Here is a 26,405-nt window from a genome sequence, read left to right as displayed (position 1 = left end):
AATGACTTCTCGGGTTGTATGCATCCTCACATTCGGGTTGTGTGGATGAACCTGAGAAATAACTGGAGGCTACATGGCCAGCAACGTGCATTTTAGACCTAGTAATGTTGATACCAGCAAGCCCTTAACAGCTGTGCTGTCTTTATTTGGTAGGGGATCAACCATTCTGACCTGCAGGCCTCGCTGACTTTTTTAAAAACCACATCTGCAAACTCATGGCAAGGATTAGTGTAGTAATACTCACCAGGGAACACATGCTTAGCTATTGAGCATAGTTTTGCGATTTTGAATATGATTTCAGTGCATTAACCATAGTGGGGGATTATAACACAGCTTGTGCAAAATCTGCCTACTTAGGTGCTTGTTGTGCACTGCACAATTATGCAGCTAATTGAGAGCCCTCACAAATGATGTAAAATCCTTAATGATTTTATTCTGAAATAATGTTTTGAAGGCATGGCACACTTTAGTTGGTATTGGCAGCCTAAAATCACTTAAATCACAAATCTGGCAGTATTTTCAATTACATAACTGGGACAGCACTAGAGCCTTGCACGGCTATCATTTTGAATGTTGTTGAGCTGTGGAACAAGCAGACTATTGTTAGGGACCAGATCAGAAACTCCAAGGTATATTTTGAAGTTAGACTAGACCCAACTATTTTTGATTTTGGCATTAGTGTGAGAATAAGGTGTTTCACTCCAGGTGAGATTCTATTGACCCACTAGGAAGTTTTTATTAAAACAAACTTTACTTAACAATACAGTTTAACTATAACAAGAAAAATTGGCATAATTTTTACCAATTAAAATACTTAAACATGACAAGGTACAATTCTTAACAATTCTATTAGTTCCAACTTAAGCAACATTCCTCATAGACCTAAACTCCTCTTCAAAATCAGTTAGCAAATAGGCTTATGAGCTGGTCTACGGGCTGTCACTCCCCAAACTTCCAGAACACGTCTGCAGAGAAATACCTATTTTCTAGCAGGTCCCAGACTTCAATCTCCAGAGAGAGAGAAGAACTACTGCTTCTTGCGAATCCAAACAAACTGCTTTATTGCTCTGTAAGCCTAGCTTCTCCCATTACATGCAAATGACACGCTCTTGTCAATCAAGTTAATCAAACTCTACTCTGAAACCCTAAGGACAACCCAAAAAAAAACCCAAACTGCATTAACTCAGATTAAAACAAACACCCCAATAACATGAAGCAATTATTCTTCTACATTCTCAGCAGCTGGGATGCCTGGAACAGACAAGGGACAGACAAAGCAGCACCACTTAAACAGAGCTGAATCTTAACATCTCCTTCACAAGAAACATGACACATTTCTTAAAGTCACAGTATCATTATACTATATTCACAGCATTTACTGTCTGACAAATTTCCCAGTTAGCACACAGTAACTGACACATGCATTTGATTCACCATTGCATCTATATTTTATAAGACAAATAAGCAGAGTAGAGAAGCAGGGTTGGATAAATTAGGAATCTGTAAATTAAATATTACAACAATTTTTTAAACAGAACTCTTTTCAGAAATGGGCAAAACTATTTTAGTTTACACACTTTGAAGGAATCTTGCTGTTTCAAAAATTACTCATCAAAACATGACATAGTCCGTCACTGGCCGGAATTCTATGGCCATTCATGCCCCACTGCCGCTGCCAGAGAGGACAGAGAATTTGGCGCTCAGCCAAATCTCCATCCACTGCAGCAGGATGGGAGAAACCTGCTGGTGTGAATGGCCAGACAACTCCGCCCATTGTGCTGCACTCCAGAGATCATAATCTTAACAGTTAATTTAGCCCTCATCCAAAAAAGTCAAAAGGTGCATTAAGAATCATAGAAACTCTACAGTACAGAAAGAGGCCATTCGGCCCATCGAGTCTGCACCGACCACAATCCCACCCAGGCCCTACCCCCATATCACTACATATTTACCCACTAATCCCTCTAACCTACGCATCTCAGGACACTAAGGGCAATTTTTAGCATGGCCAATCAACCTAACCCACACATCTTTTGGACTGTGGGAGGAAACCGGAGCACCTGGAGGAAACCCACATAGACACAAGGAGAATGTGCAAACTCCACACAGACAGTGACCCAAGCGGGAATTGAACCCAGGTCCCTGGAGCTGTGAAGCAGCAGTGCTAACCACTGTGCTACCGTGCCGCCCCAAGCTTTATTATATCAATGCTTCCTCTCCCCTATTTTTGCCATTACTGTGACTGATTGATGATGAACAAAGTTCTGTATTCTACACTCTATATGACTTGTTCGTACTTTTGTATGGCTTCTAATTATAAATCAGAATATTTGTACTTGATTGATTTCCATCAAGAACTGGTGTGTGCGCGCAGTTTTTATACCATAAAGGATTGGAGGAAAACCATTTGATACTTGGTGAATTCAGAATATAAAGCTGCCCCAATAATCTCAATCAATTGGATGGCTGATCTGACCAATGTGGAGACCAAACAAACATAGCTCCCAATGCGGTCTCCTCTACACTGGGGAGACTAAGTGCAAAATGGGTGACTGCTTTGTGGAAAACCTATGCTCCGTCCTTCAGGCACTTGCCATTTCAATTCAGCATCTTGCTCTCATGCCCACATGTCTGTCCTCAGCCTGCTGCAATGCTCCAGTGATGCCTAACGCAAACAAGAACAACAACACCTCATCTTCTGAATAGGCATGTTATAACCTTTTGGACTCAACAATGAGTTCAAAAACTACAGACTGTGAACTTTCCCCTCCATCTTTACCCCCATCTTTTGTTTTTTGTTTCTCTTCGCTTACCGCAATACAACCCCACTCCTCCCCCACATGGCCACCTGTCCCATTTTTCAGTTTTGTTCCCACTGAGCACTAACCTTTTGTTTTCTTACTAACATATTCTGCTGTTATATATTTATGCCACTATTAGCACTTATTCATTCCTTAATGACCCCATTAACACCCCCTTTATATTATGCCCATGGCATCTTTGTCAATCTCTCTTTAGTTCCGTCCTACTCCTCCCCCACCCCCCATCCCTTCAACAATATCATTCAATCATTCATCACATTCCTTCTTTGGTTCTATAGAAGGGTCATATGGACTCAAAATGTTAACAGGATGGCATGGTGGCACAGTGGTTAGCACTGCTGCCTCACAATGCCAGGGACTCAGGTTCAATTCCCGGATTGGATCACTGTCCATGCGGAGTCTGCACATTTGCCTCGTGTCTGCGTGGGTTTCCTCCCACAGTCCAAAAGACGTGCAGGTTAGGTGCATTGGGCATGTAAATTCTCCCTCAGTGTACCTGAACAGGTGACAGAGTATGCCGACTAGGGGGTTTTCACAGTAACTTCATTGCAGTGTTAATGTAAGTAGACTTGTGATGCGAATAAATAAACTTCAAACTTGATTCCCTTTTTCATAATTTTATTTTAGTGAAGTTTTGAAATTCTTTTTGCTTTACTTTTTGCCTCCACTACTAGCATTCAGTTGGGCGTTATTTACAAAATGCTCAGCTGACAAAGATTGTGAGAAATAATGCAAAGAATTTTGCTCTCTAAAGTCGAAGGATCCACTCTTAAGAGATGCTTACTAAATTAAATCAATGTAAAATTTACCTGGCAAATAAATGCTTGGTTCAGAACTTTTGTACCACACTTGGCCTGAGATGCAAAAATTCAATGGTTTTAATTCAAATTTATCCATTACAATCACTAATCATAATTTTGTTTTGCATATTGTAAAATAGGTGCACTACCAAAAGCTTCTGCTTTCCTTTGCATGGCATTTAGCTTTCTTGACATAATCTGCAAAATGTGCAGTCATAACAAGCTAATGCCAGTAAAGATGATAGCGCAATAGTACTTTTTGTACGCAAGCATCATTTTGAATTAGTTGCTATAATTCCACTGTGGTTTTTGACAAACAAAATAGCTAGAACATTGGGTTCTGGCTGAGTAAATGTCACTGAACAGTGCTTACTGCCCTTAATACAAAAAGATGACCGAAGGACCATTTCTCAGGTCACAAAATGGAAAATTCTTTAGCCATGAGATCAAAATATGACTAATTTAATGGCACTACAACTAATTGTTTTACAGCACATTTCATGAAAAAGGAAATATGTCAACTGTAGAAACTTGCAAGTTACCATTTTACAGAGTAAAACAAATACATTATTTATTTAACTATTCCACACTTTACTCTGATTTTTCCACCACAGAGCAATGGTCTGAAAAGTCTGCACATCTGCAATTTTTTAAAAAAAAGAATGCACAGGTAAGAAGAAATCTTCACAGTAAGGAATGATTAAACTTGATTGGGACTTTTTATTTTTTCAATCTCCCTAAACTAATGAGTCCTGCAAAAATTATGAACTAAAATCAGTTTGTTTGAATGGATCAGGTGATCATGATTGACTTTGCTAATTTAAAGTAAGCCTGGCTACATTAGATTTTGTATGGAATTAGTTGCTAGTTTCTTCCCCTAAACTGGTGCTGTGATCTAAATGACTCCTCAGTGGTGTTCCCCAGCAAGAGACCCTTTTCTGATTGTTTTAATTTTGTTTGAGAGAATCTACTGGTAGCTTGAGTGATGATGAGAGCTTAATTATCATTATTTTTAAGCCTGCGAGAATCCTTCAGTATGTTATTTTACTTACCCTTTTACATTTCCAACAGCTTTACCTGATTAACCACTTGAAAATGGTCTAAAAAGGCATGGCTAAGAATCATACACAGGAGGCCATTCAGCACATCATACCCATATTGCTGCTAAATCATTTATTTGTTTCCCAAAGTACTTTACCTTTAACGCCTGTGGGCTCAGTAAAACACTTAGACCAGAATTTTTCACACCTACCCGGCGGCGTGTTTTCCAGCAGCAGGTGCGGTGAGCCACTGGCCACTGGCAGAATCTTTTGGCTCTGTCAAAGTCTATGGGCTTTTACATGGCTCACCTGCCCCACCACCAGGGAGCCTGCTGTGAGGGGTTGACTTTGGCGAGACCAGAAGATCCCGCTGGCAAGAGGGGCTGGAAAATCCTTCCCTTACTCTCTCTCATCCTGGTAGTTCCCTTTAGTTCGGTACCCATCTTAGCACACTTATGTGCAAGGAGCATAGGTTCAATGTTTATCCCATACAAATGGTTCAGGCAGTCAACACCAGATCTGGCTGGAAGACTTTTCAGCACCATCAGGCCGTGTTCTCGTTTGCCAAAACTACTCATCACTCCAGGATCATTCTGTAATGTGAATATAGCCCTCAACAGTGATGAAATGGAAATGGTTGAGAGCTTCAAATTTCTAGGTGTCCAGATCACCAACAATCTGTCCTGATCCCTCCATGCTAATGCTATAGTTAAGAAAGCCCACCAACCCCTCTACCTTCTCAGGAGGCTAAGGAAATTTGGCATGTCCGCGATGACTCTCACCAATTTTTATAGATGCATCATAGAAAGCATCCTTTTGGATGTATCACAGCTTGGTATGGTACCTGCTCTGACCAAGACCGCAATAAATTACAAAGGGCTGTGAACGTAGCCCAGTCCATCATGCAAACTAGCCTCCCATCCATTGACTCCATCCACACTTCCCGCTGCCTCGGAAAAGCAGCCAGGGTAATCAAGGACACCACACATACTCTCTTCCACCTTCTTCCGTTGGGAAAAAGATACAAAAGTCTGAGATCACATGCCAACCAACTCAAGAACATCTTCTTCCCTGCTGCCATCAAACTTTTGAATGGATCTACATTATATTCCTAGCTATATTCTGCACCCCCTTCTTTCCTTCTCCCCTATATACCCCATGAACGGTATATTGTGTCTGTATAGCACACAAGAAACAATACTTTTCACTGTATCCCAATACTTGTGACAATAATATAATCAAATCACATCTCAAGTTTCTTTTCTCTACAGCAAACCTCAAAGAATTTCAGGATCATTCTACAATACAAAGCACACTCCCAGCTCGTCTCCACTACCACAAATTGTCTCCTTTCCCTTGCCCCCTCTGCCATCATTTCCAACAACTAACAAGATTGAAACTGAGACCATCAGTTCAGCTGCCTTAATTGCACTCCATTTTCTGCAAGCTTCGGCCAAAGTTCCCTCAGAACAAATTTGAATTTTCTAATTTTTCCCTGATTTCCTCTTGTGCTCTCTCTAAGCTTCTCTTGCGCATGCAATCAATCTCCTACTCTTTCGACTATTCCCACTAAACATCTGACAATCCAATTCCCTTCCTGAAGCTGATATTATAAACTGGTTCTTTCTCCTCAGATAATATCTTGCGCCATTTCAAATATGCCTTCATCACCCCTTCCTCTAAAGCCACACCTTTAGCCCCTCTATTCTTGCAAAGTTCTACCACATCTCCTCCTCTTTCTTCTTCAAAATCCTCAAAAGTATTGTCGTTGCCAAAATTTATGCCCATCTTTCCGGCAACTCAACTTCCTGGTTGAATTTCTTTGATCAGGTACAGAACAGAGACAGGTCTCCCTCATTAAAAAGTGGTATTACATCCACTGTTACTGTTTGGGTGCTTTCTGCCTTAATGAATCAGTGTCTGGACTTTTTTTAAAAATCTTTTTGCTTCTTCAATAATTATTGCAGAGTACAATTACTTAACTAAACTTGGAAGTGATGTTCAGTACTATACCACATCATCTCTTGCGGTGTGATATAGCTTATTTGGAGGCAGATGGGAAGTAAAATCTCTCTTCCAATTCACACATCAACATTTTCAAAATCTCAATTCTATAGCCTTTGGCCATCCATTCAACATGATATTTCTGCAGCTACTGATCTGCACAACCACACTCAAATTTACCTTTGATCCCCGAGTTTCCATTTAGGCCATTACTCTCTTAGATCCAGGCAATTCTCCTGTTACAGCCCTCATCTTCATTCCCTTAAGTCCAAGAAGGAAATGTAATGGCCAAACGGTTTAAGCATTTACCATCATGTCCAGCTGGACCTAATAAAACAGTGGCTCTTATACATCCACTCCAGGAACCCACATTGTCTATTTCTGCTTTTGTATTCGTCATTACAGGAAAGATGTTGAAGCCATTGAAAGGGTGCAGAGGAGATTTACAAGGATGTTGCCTGGATTGGGGGGCATGCCTTATGAGGATAGGTTGAGGGAGCTTGGTCTCTTCTCCCTGGAGAGACGAAGGATGAGAGGTGACCTGATAGAGGTTTACAAGATGTTGAGAGGTCTGGATAGGGTAGACTCTCAGAGGCTATTTCCAAGGGCTGAAATGGTTGCTACGAGAGGACACAGGTTTAAGGTGCTGGGGGGTAGGTACAGAGGAGATGTCAGGGGTAGGTTTTTCACTCAGAGGGTGGTGGGTGAGTGGAATCGGCTGACGTCGGTGGTGGTGGAGGCAAACTCGTTGGGGTCTTTTAAGAGACTTCTGGATGAGTACATGGGATTTAATGGGATTGAGGGCTATAGATAGGCCTAGAGGTGGGGATGTGATCGGCGCAACTTGTGGGCCGAAGGGCCTGTTTGTGCTGTGGCTTTCTATGTTCTATGTAAAAGGTGAGGTGGAATATTTATTAATGATCTCTACCATTTCATCATTCTCGGGTAAAAGATGGCAATTTTCACCTCACCACTTAGGACTAAAAAGTCTAAATAAGCTAAAGCTAGTTAGTTCTAGATATTCCATGCATAAACCATGCACAATCTACTTCCAATCATTGGAGAAAAGTTGCAAACAGAAAATATTTGAGTCTCAAGGATTGTGACATTAAACCCTAACAAGTTCATCTATTTTCAGATTTCCAAATGTGCTGCCCCTTAGACATCATTCACTGCCCCCCCCCCCCTACAGCTCTGCATTTAGAATTTGATCATTTTAGCATAATTCAATTCCAACCCTCGTCAAATAACTTGCTTATATCTACATAATTTATATTGCTCAAGAGACTAGATATATATTTATATATGGTGGCAATATGCAGCAGGACTTCAAAGACGTGACAACAAATAAATATTAGACTCAGAGTGCGTCAGAGCGGCAAAGAAATCAAAGAAAAACAGCAATTAAATGAGAGAGCAGGGATAGAGTGCAATGGAGGATAAACAAATGAAGGGATAGCGAATGAGCAGGAGCCATGTTGCAGGGTTACAGATTATAAATGAAATTGAGCAGATTAAGAAAGCAAAAGAGATTACTGAGTGGAGAGGGATGTGGGAGAGCAAGTGAGAGCAACAACTGAACTGGGGGAGGGAAAGAACTGGAGAGTGGGAACAAAAATGAGAGCAGTGACTGAGTGGAAGAGAGTAAAGGAACAACAACACAGTGGGAAAATGAAAAATAATAACTGTGGGAAAGAGAGAATAGGAGTATAAGATATATACATAAATAATAGAGAGAAGTAACTGACTGGAATTGCGATGGTGGGGTCAGACATGCTCAAGGAGTGGCATACACCAACACCAAATTCCTGGTCACTACCCTAGTCAAGATTAGAATGCTAAATTATATTTCCTTCCTCCTTCCTCCAAGTGCCAGGGCAGGTTTAAGAAACTAAAGTGAAATTGGCAGAATTTTCTACAACCAATACAAGATGTGTAAGCTTTTCAAGTTATATTGACAGATTTTGGAGCAGAATTTGATAAATTGAACAGCAGGCATAATGCTGCCGCCGCCTGCACGTGGAACCTTCAGGGAGCACATGATGATGAATGATCTCCCACTTTCAAATGAATTTGAGCACATAAATCTTTAGATAGACATATTCACTGGCTTAGTAACATTACTTTACTTCATAATGAGCCTTCCTTAGGCTCTACTATCACAATTTGACCCCCTTTCTTCCAACCTAAACTTTAATTTTTGCACAACTCTTGTCACACACATCCTGTCCAATATTCCCCCTGTTCATCAATTGACTTTCCGACGTATACTGGTTCTTTGTTTGCCATCATGTCCCCCCAGTGTCTGCATGGGTTTCCTCCGGGTGTTCCGGTTTCCTCCCACAGTCCAAAAGACGTGCCGGTTTGGTGCATTGGCATGTTAAATTCTTCTTCAGTGTACCTGAACAGGCGCTGGAGTGTGGCAATTAGGGGATTTTCACAGTAACTTAGAATCCCTACAGTGCAGAAGGAGGCATTCAGCTCATCGAGCCTGCACCGACAACAATTCCACTCAGGGCCTATCCCCTAACCTCACGTATTTACCCTGTTAATCCCCCTGACACTAAGGGCCAATTTAACATGGGCAGTCAACCTAGCCTGCACATCTTTGGACTGTGGGAGGAAACCGGAGCACCCAGAGAAAACCCACTCAGACACAGGGAGAATGTGCAAACTCCACACAGACAGTCACCCGAGGCCGGAATTGAAACTCGGGTCCTGGCGCTGTGAGGCAACAGTGCTAATCACTGTGCCACCCCTCAACTTCATTACAGTGTTAATGTGAGCCTACCTATGACTAATAAATAAACTTTTCCTCCAAAAACCTTAGATTATCATTCTCAGCAGCTCCCTTTCTGATGTGTTTGTTTTCTTCAAACCAATCCATAAAAGTCCTTGGGATGTATTTTACATTGAAATGCTATAGAGATGCAAGTTGTTGTTTTCAGAAAATAAACTCATGAGAAAGAATGACAATGCCATTCCCTATGTACTTTACAATAGACATTTTCTATAAACTGTGGGAGAAAAGTAACTGCAGCTTCTATTTAAGAAGCATGACCCAATATATGAATAATTCGTCCTAGCTCATAATTTGACAATACTGTCTAAGTCATGTGACATCAATTTAAAAACAAGAGACAATGGAAAACAACCACATCAAAGAATTGGGCAATATAACCATACAAAACCTTCTGAATTTCAAATTAAATTTCTGGAGAGCAATAAATTATAGTATGCAGGTTTCTGACAAACCAGTACTGCAACATTAGAAGAGTTAGTCAGTATCCTAATATGGAGCTTCATTCTATTTTCTGAACAGTGACATTTTATTCTGTCAAGGAATATTAGCCAAGCACACAATGAATTCTGTGTGTTTCGTGGAAAGGATTTTCTATTTTGGGATAATATTTCAATATTCAAAGCCAAAATATAATTAGGTAGCTCATTTAAGTACCAATTTATGAAACCAATGTGCCACATCTGATTTGGGAACGTTGCTGATCATGGATGAAATGTTTTCTTTTCAGAATCGTGGATATTGCGAAGCCAAAGATAACAGATGACTAATAGGGTTTTCTTTTCTTGTTGCAACAATGCCTCAAAGGTTTCCACAGTACAATGGCATCCATATTGTAAACCTGTGGCCTTTTTGAACACTTGTAAAGCAATTTTTAAAAATTGCTTTGTGTACCACTGCCAATATGCAGTAAGATATTTCTGGCAGTATAACAACTCTTGCCTGCATCATTACTTCAGACATCATGGTATCTAAATGGTACATTATTATAAGAACAGAGCAAACAAAGCTGCTGTAAAAATTTGCAACCTATTTTTCTTGTAATACTGCAGAACAGTTGTGTTTGAATGATGTGGTGCAAAGACCATAGAACTGTAATTAGATTAATTTAACTCAATCTATTACTATATAATAAGCATCTACTGCAATTAAGAATTGAGACAAGGACTAAAAATAAAGGCATGTTTTGGCCCTCATCTTACTGTGAACAATTTACAAATACTTTCATTTCATCTTCCAGAGATATGCACTATTCCACATTTAAGAAATAGTTTTGTTGCCAACATTCAGATTGTGGATTGAAGGCCAGTTCAATAAATTGTCCACTTAACCTCTGCATATACTACACATTATGGATAGTATATAGCATTGGTGTAAATCCATTTTTGGGTCCTGATGTTTGTTATAAGTGTGTATAGTTCCATTTACACAAGCATGTCTATTTTCTTTTCAAAACTGCCATTACCCCAACTCCAACATAGCCTACCCTTCTCCCATGCATATTGTTTAACTATCATCCTATCTCAACTTCCCCCATTTCTCTACGTTCTCACCTTCCAGCTCCACGAACACCCCTCTGTCAACCTTGCTGTTCAAAGGTCTGCAGTCCAGCTTTCCCTCTACAAACACATGGATTACTCTGGTCAAAGTTACAAATGACATCTACTATGATTGTGACCATGGTACATCAATGGTCCTGCCCTCCTTGCTTCTCTGCAGTTAATTAAGCAATCCTTCTCTAGTGCTTCCCGACTGTTGTTCAGCACCATACTACCAGCCTGGAGTGATTCCACTCTCATCTGATCCAATGCAGCCAGCGTGTCTCAAGCAACTGCTTATCGTACTCCTTCAGGAGTTCCTGAAGGAAGTACACGTCGAGCATCCATTATCCAAAATCCTTAGGGCCCATCAGATTTCAGATATCAAATAATTTTGGTTTTCGTATACTGTATATCAGCCTGGGCTTACTTATGTTACAATGGTGTAAGCTAGTTATAGTCTAAAGTAAATAAAACGGCTACAAAAGTAAGATATTAGGGCGGCACGGCAGCACAGTGGTTAGCACTGCTGCTTCACAGCTCCAGGGACCTGGGTTCGATTCCCGGCTTGGGTCACTGTCTGTGTAGAGTTTGCACATTCTCCTCGTGTCTGTGTGGGTTTCCTGCGGGTGCTCCGGTTTCCACTCACAGTCCAAAGATGTGCGGGTTAGGTTGATTGGCCATGCTAAAATTGCCCTTTAGTGTCCTGAGATGCGTAGGTTAGAGGGATTAGCAGGTAAATATGTAGGGATATGGGGGTAGGGCCTGGGTGGGATTGTGGTCGGTGCAGACTCGATGGGCCAAATGGCCTCTTTCTGCACTGTAGGGTTTCTATGATTTCTTCTATGATATATCACTGAATAACTGCAGGGTACCTGTAATAAGTTTTCACTTGTAGTGCCATCTATGATTCTGCTTATAGGAGAGTGTTCAGAGTTTTGATGTGCAGACAAACAACTAGACTTCCGAGCTAAAGGTAGTGTGCGGTTGGCAAGGTTCATATTGGCTCAGGTCATGGGCTTCCTATGATAAAAACTGATGAGGTTCAAATGTGGTTTTTGGATGTGCTTGGTTTTTGGATTTACAGAGAAAGGATACTCAACCTGTATATTTGTCCCTCTCTTCATTATCTACATCCTTTGCCTTGGTGATGAAGCAGACACAGGGTCATCCATATTATGTGCTTATGATACCGAGTTCTCAGTTTGTGCTATTTTCCTCAATGCTATGATCATTTTCTGTGATGTCAAACTGACATTAAATTCAGATGAAACAAAATTTCCTCCAATTAAAATCAGAAAGAATAACATAACAATTTTCAGCCACAATGTGCTTCAGGGTTCTTCTCCCCAGCCATTTGCTTAGGCTAACTCTAATTTTGAAAAAGATTAGCAAAATGATCGTTCCAGAGTTAAATTTTAATCCTAATTGCCAGCTATCAACTTTCATCTCTGCAACATCATCTGCCTTTGCTCCTCCCTCATTCTCACTATAGAGGAAATATTTTCCCATTTTCTCATCTGTTTTTCCCAATGCCATCACTGGTAGCCTTTCAACTTGACCCTCCCTAAATAAAAAATAGAAAATAAAAGCAAAATACTGCGGATGCCGGAATCTGAAACAGAAACTGAAAATGCTGGAAAATCTCAGCCGGTATGATAGCATCTGTGGAGGGAGAATAGAGCCAACGTTTCGAGTCATGAAACCTTTTCACAGTTAACGAAGGATCATCCAAACTCAAAGCGTTGGCTCTATTCTCTCTCCACAGATGCTGTCACACTTGCTGAGATCTTCCAGCATTTTCTGTTTTTGTGTTGTAAAAGCAGAAAATGTTGGATAAACTCAGTAGGTCTGGCAGCGTCTGCAGAGACAAAAACAGAATTAACGCTTTGAGTCCATATGACTCTTCTACAGAACTGAAGTGGGATAGAAATGCAATGAATTATTTTCTTGGAGAAGAAGGTGGGCGAGGTAGGGCAGAATCAAAGGTCAGGGACAGTCAGAGCTAAAGAGAGACTGACATGGGCATAAGACAAAGAGTGTGTTAATGGTGGTATTAAGGACTGAAGAAGCGCTAATAGTGGAATAGGGGTAAGATAGCAGAATGTGTTAATCGACGAACATAGGTCAGCGCAAAGTGGAAGCAAAACTGAAAAATATGGGACAGATTACCCTGTGGGGCAGGGGGGGTGGTTGTATAGGGACAAACCAAGGAAATCAAGGATGCTGAGTGAGGTGTGAATGCAAATTGCTGAGGTGATAACCTTCTAGTCTCCCACAGACACAGGGGTGGTGCTAGCGAACCAGGGAATTACGAATGTTATTCAAAAAGGGATGTAAGGATAATGATAGCAACTACAGACCAGTCAGTTTGACATCAGTGGTGGGGAAATTTCTGTGAACGATTGGTCAGGCCAAAATCAATAATCACTTAGGCAAGTGCAGGATCATTAAGAAAAGCCAACATGGATTCATTAAGAGAAAATCATGTTTAAGTCACTTAAGAGTTTTTTGAGCAAGTTAGAGAAGATTGATAAGAACAATGCTGTTGATGTGGTATATATGGATTTTCAAAAGGCATTTGATACAGTGCCATACAACAGACTTGAGAAAAATTCAAGCTCATGGAATAAAAGGGAAAGTAGGCACTTGGATAGAATATTGGTTGAGTGACAGGAAACAGAGAGTAGTGACAATCATAGAACCCCTACAGCGCAGGAGGAGGCCATTCGGCCCATCAACTCTGCACTGACAACAATCCCACCCAGGCCCTATCCCCGTAACCCCACATATTTACCCTGCTAATCCCCCTGACACTAAGGGGCAATTTAGTGTGGTCAGCCACCCTAACCAGCCCATCTTTGGACTGTGGGAGAAAACTGGAGCACCCGGAGGAAACCCATGCAGACACGGGGAGAACATGCAGACTCCGCACAGACAGTGACCCAAGCTGGGAATCGAACCCGGGTCCCTGGCGCTGTGAGGTACTAGTGCTAAATAGTTGCTTTTCACATAGGAGGAAGGTTTGTAGTGGAGTTCCCCAAGAGTCAGTGCTGGGACCCCTGCTCTTTCTGATATATATTAATGATCTAGACTAGTGGTTCCCAACCTTTTATATGTTACGGCACACGTCTATACAAATGCAGTAGGATTAAAAGGGAGCTTAGGCTGCAACAAGATTGGAAGGGACAGAATAAAAAGGCAGCCTGGCTGAAATATCAAAGCTTGCTGCAGGAAGGCACATGGAGACAAACTTCAAATAACTATCTTTCAGACAATACTGGACAGTCACACCCCAGGTGCTACACTTCAGAGACTGTAGCAACCATAAAGAATCAATACTATTTAGCATGACCCCACGATGAAAGGAGATAATGCTCAGGATCCACTGTGCCTCCGGTTAACTAATCAAGCATCAGGATAACAGTGGTAATTGATATCCACAGATAAAATTTACATGTTGGAAGGTACTTGTCGTGATTAGATATTACAATGAGGCAGATGTGATCAACACAGGATATGAACAAGAGAACGGTTAAAGATAAAAGCATGCAGGACAATTAAGATAGCACAATGCGACAAAAGCAGAACATAGAGTAACAAGATGATGACTTATTTGGAATCCCGCATGTAAACAGTGCAGCACGCAAAGGTATAAGAATGCTGTAAGAACCCACAGGGGGAGCATATATCGGAAGAATCTTAAATTATAGCTCTGAGTGCTCTCCCTCATGCATGTTGAACAAGCTTGAATAAACGATTTTTGTTGAAGTTCTATACAGCCAGTTCATTTGACCCCCTCCAAAACTATAAAAATATTTTGAGGCTTATCTCCTATTTTCTCTGAACTGCCCTCTATTTTTAGGGTGTTTTTCAGCCTGCATTCTCCCGTCAAAGAGAACAGCAACATGGGTGGAAAATTTGGAGAGAATCAGGAAACACGGGTTTCCATGTTTTACTGTGCATGTGTGGATGCCAAAAATCTGACTCCCATAATATTGAGCACTGATTGCTTCAGTTCTAGCTATTGCAAAATCTGGCCCATTGACTTGAAAAAATGCAAACAATACAAAATAAATAAAGGGAACCTTGATTTCCTTAAAAACATAGTTCACGAATAATTTATCCAGTTCATACAAGATTTTATATTTCTTAACGATCATCAACATGAATGTTGACTGTTTCTCACCCAGATGCTGCCTGATTGTCAGAGTTTTCCAGCATTTGCAGTATTTTGCTTTTGTATTAATAGGAGTACTATTATCTCAGGTAGAAAGATGAACTATGAGAAAAAAGCAGTTACATAATTAAAAATAGGAGAAAGCTGAAGAACAGGCTCAAAGAGCCTACTCCTGCTTCCATTTTCTATGTTTTCCTCACGATACACCAGTGTGCCATGGCAGACCGGTTTGAAACCACTGATCCAGACTGTGGCTTGATTTGATTTGATTTACTGTCACATGTACTGGGATACAGCGAAAAGTATTGTTTCTTGTACGCTATACAGGCAAAACATACCACTCATCAAGTATATAAGGGAAAAATAAAAAGGATAGGGTGCAGAATATAGTGTTGCAGCTACAGATAGGGTGAACAGAAAGATCAGCTGAATATACAATAGGATCATTCAAAAGTCTGATGACACCAGAGAAGAAGCTGTTCTTGAGTCTGTTGGTATGTGTTTTCAGACTTTTGTATCTTTTATCCGACAGAAGAAGGTGGAAGAAAGTGTTTCCGGGGTGTGTAGGGTTCTTGATTATGCTGGCCACTTTCCCGAGGCAGCAGGAAGTGTAGACGGAGTCAATGAATGGGAGGTTGGTTTGTATGATGGACTATGCTACATTCACAACTTTTGTAGCTTCTTGCGGTCTTGGACAGAACAGGAGCCATACCAAGCTATGATACAACCAGATAGGTTGCTTTCTATGGTGCATCTGTAAAAGTTGGTGAGAGTCATAGTGGACATGCCGAATTTCCTTAGCCTTCTGAGAAAGTAGAGGCGTTGGTAAGCTTTTTTAACTGTAGCATCGGCATGGAGGGTCCAGATTGTTGGTGATCTGAACACCTAGGAACTTGAAAATCTTGACCAGAGCATGATTTCAAATTTGCAAATAATACAAAAATTGGAAGCATTGTCAACTGTGAAGCATATAGTTTTGAACTTCAAATGAATATCGACATATTAGTGGATTGGGCAGACAAGTAGCAAGTGAAGTTCAATTTAGAGAAGTGTGAGGTGATTCATTTTGCTAGGAGGAATATGGAGAGACAGTATAAAATAAAGGGAGAAATTCTAAAGGAGGTGCAGGAACAAAGGGATCTTGGTGCATATGTACATAAGTCAATGAGGAGGTCATGTTGAACTTGTATAACACATTAGCTAGACCTCAGCTGGAGTACTGCTTCCAGTTCTGGATGCCATACTTGAGGAAGGATGTGAAAACACTGGAGACAGTACAGAGCAGTTTCACAAGAAAGATTCCAGGGATAAACAACTGTAGTGATGAGGATAAATTGGAGAGATAAGGCTTGATTTCATTGGAGAAACAAAGGCTGAGATGAGATATGGTAGGAGGTATCCAAGATCCTGAGGTGTCATGGACAAGGTAAATAGTGAAAAGCTGCTCCCTCTCAAGAGGACATCAAGAACTAGAGGGCACAGATTCGAAATAATGGACAAAAGGAATAGAAGTGATGTGAGAATTTTTTTTCATCCCGAGGGTGGTTGGAATCTGGAACAAACCTCCGGAGGGAGTGGGGGCATGATCGATCGAAGTATTTAAAAGGGAATTAGATTGCTATTTGATAAGAATGAATGTGCAAAGTTAAAGTGGCAAGGCAGGGGAGTTGGGTCCAGGTAGGATGCTCTTTCAGACAGCCAGTGCAGAGTTATGGGTCGAGTGGCTTCTTCTGCACTGCAAAGATTCTGTGATTCTGAGTGGTGTTAGAGGACCAGGAATCAAGGTAGGTCATTAAGGATTATGGTTATGGGTGAGCAGGACCCGGGCAACAGAGTTTTGGATGAGCTGAAGGTTATGGAGGATGGCGGATTAGCTGACTAGGAAAATAATGGAATAGTCAAGTCTGGAGGAGGCAAATGCATGGTAGAGGATTTAAGCCAGTAGATGGCTGAAGTAAGAGAGGAGATGGATGATGGTTTGGAGGTGGAAATATGCAGCAGAGAAGTTTTGGAGTTAGAATCTCAGTTTGGGGTCAAATGGAATGGCAAGGTAGTGAACAATCTGGTTCAATACGACACAGTAGAGAGTCATAGAGTCATACAAGCCTTTCGGCCCACCATGTCTATACCAACCATCAAATACTAATCTATACTAATCCCATTTACCAGCACTGATAGAGTCATAGTAGTTGGGGTGGAGGATAAAATCAGTCGTAATAATGCAAAGTCTCTGGTGACGAAGGCTTTGGTCCAAGCATAACTATATTTATTGTTTTGTAATAACAATTATATTAAAACCTGCACTTCCACCCCATCACACTATTCCCTTTCAGTCATAAATTCAGATCACCCAAACATGAACTCCATATATCTGGGCTGAATATAAGTGCCAGTAACCATGCTCTTGATCAGACATTTCCTGTACACCACATTTTTCCCTGTAGTTTGATAGTTTAATTGTGTTTCCTGCATACTAAAAACAGTTTCCATACTTTCTCAAGTTGTTTTTCATATGGGCTTATTGGAAAAAAAATTTGATCCAAGTTTATAAATAACATAATTAGTTACAATATACACATACATAAGATCTCTGATGGTGTTACTCATTGTAACTAAAATGAAAGGAGATATTCTATTACAAAATTCGCAATTACATTTCTTTCTTCATTTATACTTATCCATATGTGACTAGTAACTCGTCGGTGACATTACCCATATTTAATTGATGAATACAGATACTTTTTATACAAAATAGTGACAGAATTGCAGAACTCCAGAAACTCACTCAATCAAGTGGCCAGAGTCTCAAACTGTATTCTGTCAAGAGATCATCAAAATAAAATTGACCTAACAATTCATGATAAATGATAACAGAAAAAGCATGATCAATGTAATATATGATTTATGGGCTGCAAGTGCATGACCAATGCAAGAATTTTTATAAATATGAATGATAAAAAGAGGTGGCATGGACAAGTTGGGCCAAATGGCCTGTTTCCATGCTGTAAACCTCTATGACTATGATAAAAACAGTGTACTGGATTTTGCAGACAGCAGTGGATGAATGGCACTCACTGTTCACTATGCTTATAGCTTCCAATAGATTTTAGATGGCTTTTGACAGGCAGTTTATGGTCCTCGGGTGTTGGAAGCAGCATGGCACCCTCTGGCAATTTGGGACATAAGTAAGTGGGGCAAACAACAGCATGTCTCCTCAACCAGACTGAAGAATCCTCGTTTACGCATGCAGGGTCTACACTAGGAAGTCTATCTTGAAATATTTAAATCAATGAAAATCATGTACAGAGCATGAGGGGGAAGGGAAATTAAAAATGGGATTGAGAGGTGAGAAAGAAAAAGTAAAACAAGTTTTCCTACAATCTCCAGCAAAAACTAAAATATGAAGGAATGAGACAACACACATATAAAAAATTTAATTTTCAGGGCTAGAGAGGTTGTTTGGCATTAATATCATTTTTGATGCTATTAAAAATTCACTTATTCCTGAATGCCCAAGTCCTAACTTATCTGGCATTTTTGAGTTCATGCTGTTGCATTGATTTCAGTACCAAGTCTGGGCAAGGACCAATACAGCACATTCTGAGGAGGTGGGTGCTATTTATGACAGCGACACCAGGATTTCTGTATTCAGCTGCAAACACTGATTTAATTTGTTATAATGTTATAACAGTAAGTGCTGCTAACTTCACCATTATTATCTACACAAAATCTGGACCAATATGTCTCTCCCTCACTTCCTAACGATGTATAGTGACGGAGCTAAAAAGATATTCGGACACAGGGTTCGCGAGTGATGGATCCTTTATTGCCTTTTTATCGATAAGGAGAAGAGAACTGAATAAATCCTAAGGCCGGTAAATTATTTACAAATGATACAAAGAGGTAGGCCCGAGACAATAGTTGTTTAATCACGTCTCATTGGTAATGCCATAATCTTTAGTGGCAGATGGAAGGAATGTCCGTTCAGACAATGGTCACCTAATCATGTCATCATTACAGTTTCAGTGCCATTGCAAGGATATTCAGCTGTGTCCTGTTGATAGGTCTAGTGAAATGTCCCCTTTGTCTGTGCTGACTATTTCATGTATATGCAGAGACAGCCAATCTACAGTGAGGGTACTGCTAATTTTCGTGGTCCCTTGGCCGACCCCCTGCTGAACTCACTTCCCCTGTCTCTCAATAGTTCTCACTGAAGCTGCAATTGGCATGACACTGCCCAGGAACATTAATTTTCCAATGATCATCACGTGAACAGATACACATTTACCATGGTCGACCTCTGGTAGGAATTATGCATAATGTTAAACATGAAGAATTTTCAAAAAGTAATTAACACAATGATCCAAAGTACTGTGTATGCATTTTTTCATCCACCTCAAATACAAAATAAATGCACAAAAACATGCTCTAAACATTATAGAAAAGTACAGAAATAAAATGTCATTTTGAATAAAGTTCAAAATCCTGTTTAGAAATTGCATATTTTGGAAGTTTTTCCTGACGACTTGTTTCAAGGATGACTGAATTAAGAAATAGCAAGAGATAAGTTATATAATCAAAGTGGTAACAAGCATCACACTGACCTTTAGAATAATGATTTTACCGGAACCCACATATTTTTTAAAAATACTTTTCAATATGTGTAAAATAACACCGGGTTGTGTTTTTCCATTGTGCAAGTAGTATGTTGCACTGTCTTGGCATTTTATAAAACTTAATGAAATCTACAATGGAACATGTTATTGTTGCCAAAATTAGTCAGGTAATGGCTGGAAATTTCAATTATATTTTTGTGCATAGCAGTTGCTCTCATCTTACATTTGCCTCTGATATTTTTAATTTTCCAAACATTATACTTTTTAATAGATTTTAGTTGTAAATTTTGGTTTCAAGCATCACAAGGGTCTTCAATACAACAAATCTGCTTACAGATTACATATACTAGTTGCATTACATACTTCTGGATCAGGGCATGGGGAGGAGGCAAGGGAAGTGGTATAGACATTGACCATCTCCTCCAGCATTAGGCCACTATTCTTCAGTATCTAAAGCAAATGTCAGTGTACTCAATGATCATTCCTCATGTCTTGGCTGCCACTCCCCCCTCCCCCCCACACCACTTAGAAACTTTCCTGTTTTGTGTGTAGTTTAAATTAACTGCTCTGGAAAACAAATGGACACATGTGTGAGGCAGAATAGGAAATTTCAACACAGCAAAGAGATGTATTTGTGTCAAAATTAGAGGCTTCTTTGCAAGTTATAGCAGAGCCGTAATCCCTCATAGACAGGCTCAGTGGGCAGGAATGGATTTGTGGAAGAATCACAGCACAAGTTTTTAAATGTTACTCTTTATTGCTACATTGGAAGGGAACTCGGGCAAACAATCTACTTTCAAGTGCCTTTCCCTCACAGTGCTTCAACTTGTACCTTGGATTGTGCTGTGGTGATTGAGAGAGACAAAGTTAACATTCAAAACTGTTCCCAATTTTTCTAACTTGCAAAAATCAAAGGTCATAGAATCACAGAATTGTCACAGCACAGAAGAATGAAACAAAAAAGTTCAAAAACTCAATGTAGCAACTTGCTACATAAATACACATTATAAAACAATTCTCAGAAAGGAGACAAATGCAAAATGAGATGTTATTTACCCAGACTTAAAAGAGTGTAAAGTTTTGTCAATTTCTCATCACCTGTTATTTAAGGTGATATAACATAAAACTTGAAATTTGATTAAACCATGAAGAAAAGCTGTTAGAAATACTTTCAAAAAAGGCAACTTACTTATTGCTGTCCTTATACTCATAGATGTAGCATCCTTGAGGCAGACCTGTCTCGCTATCCAAGGTAAAGGCAATCTTTGACTGTAAGAGAAGGACACAGTCAATGGCACTGGATTAATGTTTCAAAATAAAAAAATTACTTCCGGTTTTGCTCAACATCCGATCTACAACACAATAGAAAGGAATAAGGGACTCTATACTTACAAAAGCGTCAACATTCAATTGCCTTCCTTCCCCACAGGCTACCTGTATTGTAAACAGTTCCCTCTTTCTGGTACTGTCATGCCCACTTTCAAATATGCCATCATTACCGCACTCCTCAAAAAAAATCTGACTCCTCCATCTTTGTTCCATTTGTAACTTTCCTCTTCAAAATCCCTGAATATGTGACCTCCCTAATCCATGCCAATCTCTCCTGCAAATTTCCAGCCTTGCCACAGCACCGAAACAGGTCTAATCAAAATTGTGCTGCCTCTCTCCACCTCAGTTCATTTGCTGGTGAAAGTCTCATCCATGCATCTATTACTTCAGAGTCATGTATTCCAATGCTCTCCTATCTTCCACCCTCTGAACATGTAAGCTCATCCAAAACATGGTTGCCCACAGTCTAACTCAGACCAAACCCTGTTTTTCTATCAGCCCTGCTGAACTACACTGGCTCGCAATTCAACACCACCTCAGATTTAAATTCTCATCCTGGAATTCAAATCCATCCATCATCTTGCCTATCTCCACTTTGTAATTTCCTGCAGCCTTACACCCCCTTAAAAACTATGCTCCTCCAATCCTAGCCTCTTGTCCAGACCTGATTTTCTTGCTCCCACCATTGGCATTCATCCATTCAGTTTTCTTGGCCCTAAGCTGTGGAATTCCCTCCCTAGCCCTCTCAATTTCTCTCTCTTCTTTTAGGATGTTCCTTAAAAACGACTTCTAACCAAACTTTTGGTCATCTGCACAAATGTGTCCTCTTTTAACTTAGTGTTAATTTCCTTATCTGATTATGCGTCTGTAAAGCGTTGTACAACTTTACTATATTTACGATGCCCATATATGGAGGCAGATCATAGATCAGCCTTGTTCTCACTGTGTGGCTGAAAAGGTGACTGTACCAACTTTTACTTGTCCACATACAAACAAATTAAGTAAAAATTAAACAGAAAGCTTGGCTGGGAACCTATGATCTAATTTTAAAATGCTGAAGCATTTATTTGCTTCAACTCACCAAACAAGGCAGCAATACTTTGTGCAATCATATAAATTACTCTATGCATGTTATTTGCAAATTGAATTAAGAGATGCCCAAGATGTAGATTTAGGATTAGAACAAAATGCCTTAATTTTCCTTTGCAGTTATAAACAGCTCTACAATGAAACAAAGTACATTTTACAACATGCCTTATGTTAAAGAAAAATCTTGATTCTATATGTATCAAAAGTTATAATTTTATCCTGAGAGACAGTTAGGAGTGTACAGGTCCAACCCTGGATATCTAGGATAATTCAAGACTGGATAAGGAAGAGGAGAATGGCTTTTAGCAAGTCCAAAGGGAACAATTCAGCTGTGGTCCTAGAGGAATATAGGAATTGCAAGAGAGAACTTCAAAAAAGCAATTACAAGAGCAAAAAGAGGGCATGAAAAAGGACTTACAAACAAAATTAGGGAGAATGCTAAGATATTCTACAAATACATTAAAGGGAAGAGGTTAACCAGGGAAAGAGTAGGGCCCATTAGAGACTAAGGGGGCAATCTGTGTGAAGTCGCAGGACACTGGAAGGGCGTTAAATGATTACTTCTCATCGGTCTTCACTCAGGAGGACGTAAGCACAGAATTCAGGAAAAGGGACTGTGAGGACCTTGAGCCGTTTAACATAGGAAGTGAGGAGGTACTGGGGGCTATATTTAAGGGGGGCGGTGTGGGGCTCACAATTGGCCACGAGCCCCCACAATTGCAGTGGCGGGGGGGGGGGGGGGGGGGGGGTGGAGCTGTGTTGAGGCTGGCTGCAACAGCAGGGACCTGACAGCTCTCTCTCTCTCAAGCCTCTGCCGTTAGAATTGCAATGTGCAGACTTCTGCGCCTGCACATGTGCAATAGCTCTCTCTGCTGCTAGAGCAAGCTGGCTGGTGATTTAAGCCCCACCCACTGCCTCTAGTAACTAGAAACAGTCTAGCCCATTTTTTCAAGCACTATGTGCACCAGATTGGGAGTAAAAACTCACCCAAAAAACAGATCTACAACTCTCCCATTTTCATGCTAGCTGGACACTTAGAATTTTTCTCATAAAATTCTGCCCGATGACTCTATAATACCGAGCAAGTCAAACGACCAACATCTGATTTTCCAAAATGAATATAACTCATTAAAAATTGAGACAAAAATAGTTTGAAGCTTATAATAGGCCCTTCACCATAGGCTAAATAATACAAACTCTAGAAATTAGAGGTACAAGGTCATATTGGCCACATGTAATTAACTGCATAGTTTTATTTCTTTTCATAAAGCTGATACCTCTGCACATACTTCAACGGAAGTTTCACAATTAACCATATGGTATAACATTTGAGTTGCAGGGTCCTGACTTAGTCTAGTGGCAGCAAGACATTCCCAGAGTCAGGTGTCTATAAGTGGCATTTCTATTTTGGCTTCAACTGGAATTTGCCATAATTGTTGAGTATTTGCAAAGATGTTGTGCTCTGAGGGAGCTGCAATGAGCCAATTACCGAGACACCTTGTACTGAAAGGTGCAGCAGTTTTAAAAAACTTAGTGTGGACTGAGCGGTCACATTGAATGGATAAACACAAGTATTCAGAGTTAACTTCCTCCGCATTGAAAGAAACTATTTCTGTGGGACTGTCTTATTACTTTGTGGAATTTCTTGAATTCTCCAGTTACTAGCAACTTGTCACCTAAATGAAATGTGGCAACTTTATTTATAATCTTGACTTGTTCATTTCAAAGATCCTTATTAAACTCTACTTATAAGTATGGATATTAAACGGAATACTATGAGGTTGTGGTCACTTAGGGTTGCCAATCTTCTTGGATTGTCTGAGAGTCTTGAATAGGGCATGAATCTCCTGGGGATTACTTGCTAGCAGCCTGGGAGAAATCTGTCCTTCAAATTTGCTGCTGCAACTGCAGATTTTCTTCATTATAACTGGCTGTCACAGAGCAGAGTTTAGGGGTGAATTTAGTAGGTGTTAACCAAAGGTATTAAGGGATATGAGCAAAGGTGAGAATAGAGTTAGGTCACAAATCAGCCATGCACGAATTAAATGGCTGTGAAACAAGCTCGAGGAGCTGAATGGTTGACTCCTGCTCCTGTAACCATCTGCTGGAGAAACAACCAGAAAACAGGAGGCTAGGATTTGGGGAAAAGAGACAACAGGAGAATGGGAATCCAGGTAAGACAGCATTGGATCTCTGGTAGTGAAGATGGAGAGAAGGAAGAATGAGAAAAGGGGGATTCAGCATTTCCTGCTGGGAAAAGCAGCAACCTGGCAAATAAAAGTGGTGCCAAAAGGAGTAGCCAGTGAAGAGTTAAGACGTTACTGTGGGCAAACAGTGAAACAGTACAAGCAAAGAAAGAATAAAGGAAGGCCATGAGACCACCGGATGCTTCACAAGTGGCCGTTAAGGCACAGACAAGAACATAATGTTAAGAGCAATAGGATGAATACTTGCAAACTAGGAATATAAATGCATTCAAGATGAGGAGGGAAGGGAAGCGGGGGTGGGGAGGATTGGAAAATGAGATTACAAGAAAAAGTGACAGTATTGATACAGTCACCAGCTCATTGTGGAGTGCGATTTTCCCCCAAAAAACTAAGTGCCCAATGGACGGGAAAACAGGAGTTTTTTCCGCCCGTTTCTTGGGCTGGCTTAGTAAAATGAATTTCCAGCACAGAGATGGCCGTCAGGGGATTTACGCTTTGCGGGGGTGGGGGGAAGCCTAATCCTGCCTGAGAGGCCAGCATTGGACTACTGAAGGGGCAGATGTCCACCCTGGACATCGCAAGCCTCCCAGTCACCGACCCAGGCCACCCACCCCCCAATCCCCGGCCTTCTGATGACCGGACCTGGCCTCTGAGCGCCAGACCCACCACCAGTCCTTGCCCACCCCCGAGTGCAGAGTTCCCGCCATTCCATCCCCTCCTATCGCCCCCACCCCACCCACCACCCGGTCTGGCTCCATCCCTGTCTGCCCACCCATGAGGCCTGCCACCTTGGCACAGCTCAGTGCCCCCTGGGTCTTTTGCACTTTGTACATAAGACAATAGAAACACAAACATTTTCATAATCTACTTTAAAAGTGATCTTGCAACATCAATTATGATTTCTTCTGTTATTGTGAAAGCATTAAAATGTTTATAAAAATCAAATTACAACCAGAATATTTACTGGAATTTGAACTTTTAAAATAATGTATTATATAGAAGCTAAATCTTTCAGTTCAAGTATTGTGGCTAACCATTCACTTTCCTGAGCTTTCTATACGTATTCTTGTTTTGAGTGTTCAAATTCAAATGACTTATTACACTTTTAATGCTCATTTCAATGTGTTTATTTCATAGAATCATAGAAATCCTACAGTACAGAAAGAGGCCCTTCAGCCCATCGAGTCTGCACCGACCACAATCCCACCCAGGCCCTACCCCCATATCCCTACATATTTACCCACTAATCCCTCTAACCTACACATCTCAGGACACTAAGAGCAATTTTAGCATGGCCAATCAACCTAACCCGCACATCTTTGGACTGTGGGAGGAAACCGGAGCACCCGGAGGAAACCCATGCAGACACGAGGAGAATGTGCAAACTCCACACAGACAGTGACCCAAGCCGGGAATCGAACCCAGGTCCCTGGAGCTGTGAAGCAGCAGTGCTAACCACTGTGCTACCGTGCCGCCCGTTTCACGACAAAAAAGAGTTGCATTTTATATCCCCTAAGTGCATTCCAGTTTTGCCATTAAAGTAATTTATTTTGTCTATTTTTCCAGAAATATTGAGGAATTTTCAATAATTTTCCTAAGAGCAACTAAAAAATAGATAACTAAAAGTTTTTCAGCTGCAACTTTTAGAAAACAAAGAATGGAATATAAAAATAGAATGTTAGGGAACAAACCTGTTAGGGACAGTACTAGTTCGTGATATTTATTTCAGTTACAATGGATGTGCAACACTGGATGGCATGGTGGCACGGTGGTGAGCACTGCTGCCTCACAGCACCAGGAACCCAGGTTCAATTCCAGCCTCCAGTGTGTGTGTGGAGTTTGCACGTTCTTTCCATGTCTGCATGGGTTTTCTCCCACAGTCCAAAGATGTGCAGTTTGGGTGGATTAGCCATGCTAAATTGCCCCTTAATGTCCCAAGATGTATAGGTTAGATGAATTAGCCATGGTGAATGTGCAAGG

At 40.7% G+C, this 26,405-nt stretch overlaps 1 protein-coding gene across 2 annotated transcripts in view; it reads right to left on the bottom strand.

Moving 5' to 3' along the window:
* dis3l2 (DIS3 like 3'-5' exoribonuclease 2) overlaps nt 1-26,405 on the bottom strand; it is a 248,192-nt gene that overhangs the window by 77,991 nt on the left and 143,796 nt on the right. For both annotated transcript variants that reach the window (XM_078207700.1, XM_078207706.1), the window contains one exon: nt 20,990-21,069. In XM_078207700.1, the coding sequence (XP_078063826.1) occupies nt 20,990-21,069 (80 nt within the window). The remainder of the gene's footprint in view (nt 1-20,989; nt 21,070-26,405) is intronic.

The sequence above is a fragment of the Mustelus asterias genome, chromosome 3 (assembly GCF_964213995.1).
Source record: "Mustelus asterias chromosome 3, sMusAst1.hap1.1, whole genome shotgun sequence".
In the NCBI taxonomy this organism is placed as follows: Eukaryota; Metazoa; Chordata; class Chondrichthyes; order Carcharhiniformes; family Triakidae; genus Mustelus; species Mustelus asterias.
This window is presented reverse-complemented; position numbering and strand designations above follow the sequence as displayed.